We start from the raw sequence: 8,327 nt of genomic DNA on the forward strand, positions 1-8,327 counted from the left end.
GGGGGTTGGGCGATGGGAAGAGAGAGAGAGAGAGAGAGAGAGAGAGAGAGAGAGTGTGTGTGTGTGTGTGTGTGTGTGTAGGTAGGAGTGGGTTGGTGTGACTGTGTGAATGTGTTCGTTTTATTACTTTTTACAATGTTGATGATGAAGATGATGATTATGATTATCGTTCGTTCGTTTATTCATTTACAGTCTGTTCATCTAAGATGATGATATTAGACTGAAGATTATGATTATCGTTCGTAGTAGCAGTAGTAGCAGTAGTATTTGCAAACAATGTTGTTGTTGTGTCGTTATCGCTATTGTTGTTATTGTTTTCACAAGGACAGATTGAAAGACTAGGCATTGCCTGAAATATTTATCCTTGAGTTATAATGCCTTTGACTCTCTCTCTCTCTCTTTTTGGTGCTCCCATTTTTCTTCAAGGAAAGAACTTTGCTTTGTTTCAATATTCGCTTTCACCATTGTCATTCGTTTGTTTTTGTTTTGTTATGCACTGAAAGCATGTTGCCACATTCACCCATGTCGTAAGGACTTCATGGCCAATGGCATTAAATTGTCACAGCGTCAATGCGTCAAGTGTCTCTCTCTTTCTTACTTATGGTGATGAAATCTGGGGACTCTGTGAAAACAGAGATTTAGAAAAATTACATACATTGCCATCAAACGCTTTCTTCAAGTTCCCATGCATGCTTCAAATACAGCAATATATGGAGAAACTGGTAGACACCCTTTATATATTAAATCATATGTTAAATTTATAAAGTATTGGTTGACATTATATAGGCTGCCTGTATCAAGAATTTGTAAACATGCATATGAAATGCTATATACTGAGGAGGACAAAGGGAAAGAAGATTGGGCATACCACTTGAAGAAGAATTTAACTATGCCTGGATTTGGGATTGTGTGGGTGTGTCAGGGAGTAGGCTATGAAGAAAGCTTTATTTTGGAATTTAAAGACAGTTTGATTGCCTCATATAAACAAAATTGGAACTATATAACGGAAAGTTCTGAAAAATATAATTGTTTTTTTAGCTTCAAAAGTTTACTCGAGCCGGAGAAATGTATCAGAACAGTAACAAATAAATGGCACAGAATACATATTGCCAGATTTAGACTCAGAACGCTTGGCTTGAATGCACATCCAAGGTGATTTTACACTGAACCATCCACACTCCCCCCTTGTCCAATGTGTGGGTTCCAAACGGAAGATAAAATGCATTGTGTTGTTTTCAAAACAAGTGCTGCACGGAGTCTCAGTAGATGAAGAGACGATAAACAAATAAACGAACGATGCTGCAAGGAGTAAAGATATCATCGGTGTGTTGAAAATGAAAAACGATGATGATACAGTATGATCACTGGCGAAGTACTTTGCTGGAGCCCATAATATTCGATAGAAGAGTAATTCATGTCTATAGTTTAATTACATTGATAAGAAAAAGAAAGCTTTTGTTTCCATGAACTCGGGACATGGATGGTCGAGCGTTAGTTTATTTGACTCCAAATATGTTTCTTTTCTGTTCTATATTGTTTCATTAGTTTCATCATTATTGTTCAGATTGCACACCCATGTCACTAGAGGTGTATGACATTAAACCTTTCAGTGTTCAATGTTCTGTGTTCTCTCCCTGTCTCTCTCTTTGTTTTGTTTCAGTATTTGTGTGTGTGAAGTTTGCTAGTTGGATGATTGATTGGCTGCCTCAGTGTCTGCCTGTATTTGTCTCTCTCTCTGTCTCTCTCTGTCTCTTTCTCTCTCTCCTCCCATGTCTCCCTCTCTCTCTCACTCAGTCTCTCACTCTCTCTCTCTCCCAGTTTCAGTCTGTGCCTATGTGTTGATGATGTAAAGATATACCTGTATATATATATCTATATGTATAATATTACACATCTCTATATATCAATATATATATATATCTGTATCTGTGTATCAATGTAAATATTTTTTTTAAACAGAAGCAACATGGCGCAGCTGTACATTTACTTCAAACAACTGAACTACGAGCAGATTCAAACGTCTCCGGCTTACGACGTGAGTGACTGTGTCCGGTCCCTTTTTTGTTGTTGTTGTTATTGTTGTTGCTATATTGTCGTGTCTTGCAAACCGACGTCTCATGATGATTTACTGTCATAAGAATTTACCTTTCAGTCATTTTGACAAGGGAGGACTGCAACATGAGTAAATGCAACGGAAACATTGCTCCGTTCCCACTCCGGATACAGCAATGACGTAACGAATGCAGTGATGATGTAGATGATGATGATGACGACGATGATGAGCTAGATGATGATGGTGGTGGTATAATAGATGATGACGATGATTATGATGTAAATGATGACAATAGTGATGATGATGTAGATGATGATGATGATCTAGGTGATGATGATGGTGGTGTAGATGATGACGATGATGATTATGATGATGATGAAGATGATAATAATGTAGATGATGATGATGGTGGTGTAGATGATGATGATGGCGGTGTAGATGATGACGATGGCGACGATGATGATGATGTAGATGATGATGGAGGTGGTGTAGATGACAGTGATGTAGAGGACGATGATGATGCAGTTGATGATGATAAAAAAAGTATTAAAAAAAAACCCCAAAACAAACAAAGAACAAAACAAACAGATGGCGACTATAGACGGTTGTTTATTATTTCCTTTTCCTTTACATTCTATTGAAAGGAAGGCGTATATGAGATCCTATACAGACCTACAAAGTGTTTCTTTTGAATCATTCTCAATTCATTACCGATATATTATGATACATGAGCTACTGAAACTGAAACTGTGATAAATGAGGAACCAAGAAGGGCAAGCACATATCCAGAATTTCATTACTGACAAATGTAAACATTGCTTCAGTAACAGAGTCGCTAACGTCTGGAAAACCACTTCCTCCTGAATTTCCAACAGCACAATCTACCGACTCTTTCAAAAACCTCATGGATACATCCCAAATTTTTTTAGCAATATGCTTTTTGTTTTTTTACTTTCTTTTTGCTGCCCTTTTTTTTTTTTTGCTGCCCCATCATCTGCACCGTTTCTGTGGCGTTACTCCCACGCCGCTCATTGCGAGTCCCCTCATACACAGCCACATCCGGGTTCGTCTGTCACAGTCCCAGCGTCGGCAGTCCACAGGAGAACATGAATCTTAGGTCGCTAGGTGGCCGTGCACACATTTTGACTTTGATAACTGATTTGCAGTCTGATAGAATGCGCGCATGTATGCACTTTTGCAATCTCAGTAAAGCAAAGTAAAACATTTTGATCGATGGGACGATTAATGAGCCGCGAGGCTTTGGCTTGATCCCGTCCCTTTGCTGCAACTACCACCACCACCACCTCCACCACTACTATGATTATTAACCACCACCACCACTACTGTTAACCACCATAACCACTACCACCACAACTACTATTAACCACCACCACCACCACAACTACTATTAACCACCACCACCACCACTACTACTATTAACCACCACCACCACAACTACTACTACTACTACCACTACTACTATTAACCACCATCACGACGACGACGACCACCACCACCACCACTACTACTGCTACTCACCACCACCACCACCACGACTACTACTACTGCTACCACCATCACCACAACTACTACTACTGCTACCACCACCACCACAACTACTACTACTGCTACCACCACCACCACAACTACTACTACTGCTACCACCACCACTACTACTATTAACCACCATCACGACCACCACCACCGCCACCAGCACCACTTCTTCTACTACTACTACTACTGCTACCACCATCACCATTATCACTACTACTTACCACCACCACCACAACTTCCACTGCTACTGCTACCACAACCACCACTAATAACTCCCACTGCTACCACAACCACCACCACCACTACCATTTATCCCCTCACATCCTGTCTCTGTGTACAACAGTGGTCCCGCCTACTGTCTGACCTGGGCGGTCAGTTCGGCCTGTGGCTGGGCTTCTCCTTGCTGACGGCCCTGGAGCTCGTGCAGCTGGTCTTCGACGTCTGTCAGCACCTGCTGGGCCGCCTCCTGTGGCGCGGCGGCGGCGGCAAAACGGGGCCTGCCGGCAGTGCTGTCAACCTGCGTCACTGAGGGAGCGAGTTGAGGCGGTGAGGCGTCAGTTACTTCGCGGCGCGCGTTACGGGTCAAGCGGCACCGCGTCACGGCGCGATTGTGGAGAGAGAGTGTGTGTCGGGTCGTTTTTTGTTTTTGACTCACTTGTGTAAACAAAGTGAGTTTATGTTTTAACCCGGTGTTCGGTTGTCTGTGTGTGTGTGTCTGTGTGTCCGTGGTAAACTTTAACATTGACATTTTCTCTGCAACTACTGTGTCAGTTGACACCAAATTTGGCATAAAAATAGGAAAAATTTAGTTCTTTCCAGTCATCTTGTTTAAAACAATATTGCGCTTCTGGGATGGGCACAAAAAAAATAAAGAATGAAGCCTAATTATATGAAAACTGCATTTACTGTTATATTTATATTTTTTGTATTCTCTAAATTTGGCACTTTGATCTGATATTCTGACCCAACAGCTAGAGCAGTCATTATTATCATTTTTGGCTCAAACAGGAACTTCTTTTGCTAAGCATGGAAGCTTTATTTATTTTGCAAACGTTTTGGTTCAGATAGAAAAAAAGGGAAATTACTATGTAATGCTAGTGGAGTTAATTTGCTTTAAACTGATCTTTCTCATCTTAAACATTACATTTTGAAACAAGAGGGGCAAGGCCTTCAAGACTCACTTGTGATGCACTTAAAAAAAAAAAGCAAGCTTTTTATGTATTGAGTATAATTTCAAAATGTAATGTTTAAGATGAGAAAGATCAGTTTAAAGCAAACTAAGTTCCCAGTAGAGTAATTTCTCTTGTTTTACTGCCGACACAAAAACGTTTGCAATAAATAAAACTTCCACGCTTAGCAAAAGAAGTTCCTGTTTGAACAAAAAATGACAATAATGACAGATCTTTTGTTTGGTCGAATATCAGATCAAAGTGCCAAGTTTAGAGAATACAAAAAATATAAATATAACAGTAAATGCATTATACTCAATACATAAAAAGTGTATCACAAGCGAGTCGTGAAGGCCTTGCCTTTCTTGTTGTTCTTGTTTTTGCTTTCCTAACGTGACTGTTATCAAGGGGCTTGTACAGGCAGCGAGCGAGAAACGGTGTTATTCATTAAAAAAAATATATATCTATTGATTATCTATTTATTCATTTATATATTTATCTATCGATTCATTCATTCATTCATTATCATTACTATTGTTATTATTAAGAATAAATTTATTTTCTCCAACTGGAGAAATTTGGTCAGGTGCATTATCACAACATAGACAAGTAAACAACATGGGGAACATAAATGTAAAAGTCAACAACAGCTTTTACGAATATTACGAAGACACAAATGTAAAAAAAAAATCATATACGCCGTTTCATACATACATCCACACACTGCAGGTAATAACTGGTATTCTTAATGTAAAAGCAGAAAGAATTAAGAAACATTTTGAATATAATTATAAGCATAGCCTACTATATTGCACATTGATTATAATAGACAGATAAGATAAGAATAGAGATAAATTGAAGAAAACCACAACCAGATAATTAGCACACACCCGCACACCCCCACCCACCCCACACACGTGGTTTACTTGATTAAACAAGAGTAATAAACATATATTCTCAAATAAAACATTTCACATATTCGCTTTTAAAACATTGCAATTAATTATTACATCGTAATTATTAACAGAAATATATTTAGAATGTGGACGTTAGCATTAGACATATTCCATTGTACATTCATTCTGCATATTGCACATTATTCATCCCACATATTGCACATTCATAATAACCAATTGTCACGTTTTTAAGCTCGGTAAACACACACACACACACACACACACACACACAACTAGAACAAGGTACAACCTATCATGCACGGACTTTCACACGCACACACGTACACACACACACACACACACACACACACACAGAGTTCTCAAGAATTTAAAAGGTGGATTGAACGTGGAATAAAAGTCTTCAGAGCTCTGGATTTCAACTTAAAAGTTCTGTAGCGTCGTTCTGATGGCAATAGCTCATAATACTTTGCTAAAATATGGGTGTCGTCAGTTGCTAGCTGCCTGCTTTTTTTAACCACTCGACTTTCATACAGCTCTTGCATACTAGCTTGTTTCACTCCCACAATTTTACTGCATACACTCATGACATCGTTCAAAACACGCTTACTCCTCACTCCCAAACTTCCATACCAGCACATAAATGAAACTGTGAGCACGGACTCGATACAACATCGATAATAACTTTGAAGAGTAGTTGAATTTATACCAACATTTCTAAGCTTCTGTAAACAAAAAATTCTAGATGGACATTTCTTATGAATGGAAACATTTCTGTCAAAAGTCAGCTTATTGTCTAAGATGGTCTCTAAATACCTATATTCATTGACCCTCTCCACTGTTTGACCATCAGTAACAAGGTTAGCTACAGGCAAGGGGTCTTTCCGAAAATCTATTAACATTTCTTTTGTTTTCAATGCGTTGAGATCCAGATAGTTTTCCTCACACCAAGAACAGAACTTTTTAATTTCACTGAAATAAATAGCATCAGAGTTGGACAGATCTTCAATAGCTGAATCATCAGAATATTTTATGACAGGAGTTTCCTCCGTGCCTCTGCAGTCATTTGTGTACAGTGTAAATAGAACAGGGGACAGCACTGTACCTTGGGGTGCACCAGTAGAAGTAGAGTTTAGAGTTTGTTACTGTTACTACTACTACTACTACTACTACTACTACTACTACTAATAATAATAATGGATACTTATATAGCACACTATCCAGAAATCTGCTCTAGGTGCTTTACAAAAACGCTTTTGTTAACATAAAACATTATATCTATGTTACATACACACACCAAAATGTGACCACACACACACACACACACACACACACACACACACACACGCGCGCACGCACACACACACACACACACACACACACACACACACACACACACACACTGCATACATAAATTTTAACATACATGTGTATCTAACAGCTACCCTAACACATACGGACACATAGGCAGGCACAAACTTACATAAACACACGCACACACAATACACATTCATATACATGCATGTAGTTATGTACACATACATATGTATACACACATAGTCAAGCACACCTATCGAAAAGGAAGTGGACCTGCCACAATTGAACTTATTGCTGAGGGAAAAGGTGAGTTTTGAGACGAGATTTAAAAGATGCGAGGGAATCAGAATGACGGAGGTTATCAGGGAGCTTGTTCCACGTCTTTGGCGATTGAAAAGAAAACGATCTGTGTCCATAGGTCTTACTACTGACGTGAGGTATCCTGAGAAGTCGAGTATCAGAGGAAGAACGGAGCTGGGGAGACGGGGTATAGATATGGATGAGTTCAGAAAGATACTTGGGGCCAGATCCGTTGACTGCAGAAAAAGTCAGAGTGGATAGCTTATAGTCTATTCGATCAGAAACAGGCAACCAGTGGAGAGACTGAAGGAGAGGAGAAACATGGTCAAATTTAGAAGCTCTGCAAATGAGTCTGGCAGCGTTATTCTGAATTTGTTGGAGTCTGTCTAACAGATATTTGGGAAGGCCGGCCAAAAGAGAGTTGCAGTAATCCAATCTTGAGAGAACCAGAGAGCATACAAGTGTCTTGGTTGCATCGGTTGAGAGATAGTGGCGGATAGAGCTGATTCTACGCAGTTCCAAACAGGCAACTTTACAGATATTCGAAATGTGCTGTTGGAAGGAAAGTGACTGGACCAGGATTACACCAAAACTGCGAACAGAGGGAGAAAGTGAAACAGGTGTGCTATTGATCAAAACAGAGTCAGGAAAGGAAGGATGTTGACGAAACTTCTTTGGACAGGTTATCATAAATTCAGTCTTATCATTTAATTGCAGCTTGTTGAGAGTCATCCAGTCCTTTAGGCCAGCAATGCACTATTATTATCATTATCATTATCATCATCATTATATATGATTATTATTATCATTATTATTATTATTGTTATTATTATTATCATTCCTTCTCCTCTTCCTCATTCTTCATCATCATTATTATTATTATTATCATCCTCCTCATCATCATCTTCATTATCATTATTATGATTATTATTGATATAATTACAACTATTATCATTACTATTATTGAGAGCCGTATGAGCAGTGGTTTCTCCACTGCAAAGGCAAGTCATTTACAGCATA

At 39.0% G+C, this 8,327-nt stretch overlaps 1 protein-coding gene across 1 annotated transcript in view; it reads left to right on the forward strand.

Annotated features, from left to right (window-relative positions):
* LOC143297704 (epithelial sodium channel subunit alpha-like) overlaps positions 1–4,333 on the forward strand; it is a 12,740-nt gene extending 8,407 nt beyond the window's left edge. Inside the window, exons 5-6 of the mRNA XM_076610126.1 lie at positions 1,960–2,035; positions 3,951–4,333. Coding sequence (XP_076466241.1) covers positions 1,960–2,035; positions 3,951–4,136 — 262 coding nt within the window. The 3' untranslated portion in view covers positions 4,137–4,333. The remainder of the gene's footprint in view (positions 1–1,959; positions 2,036–3,950) is intronic.
* Positions 4,334–8,327: the final 3,994 nt, after the last annotated feature.

This window comes from Babylonia areolata, chromosome 23, assembly GCF_041734735.1.
Source record: "Babylonia areolata isolate BAREFJ2019XMU chromosome 23, ASM4173473v1, whole genome shotgun sequence".
Classification (NCBI taxonomy): domain Eukaryota; kingdom Metazoa; phylum Mollusca; class Gastropoda; order Neogastropoda; family Buccinidae; genus Babylonia; species Babylonia areolata.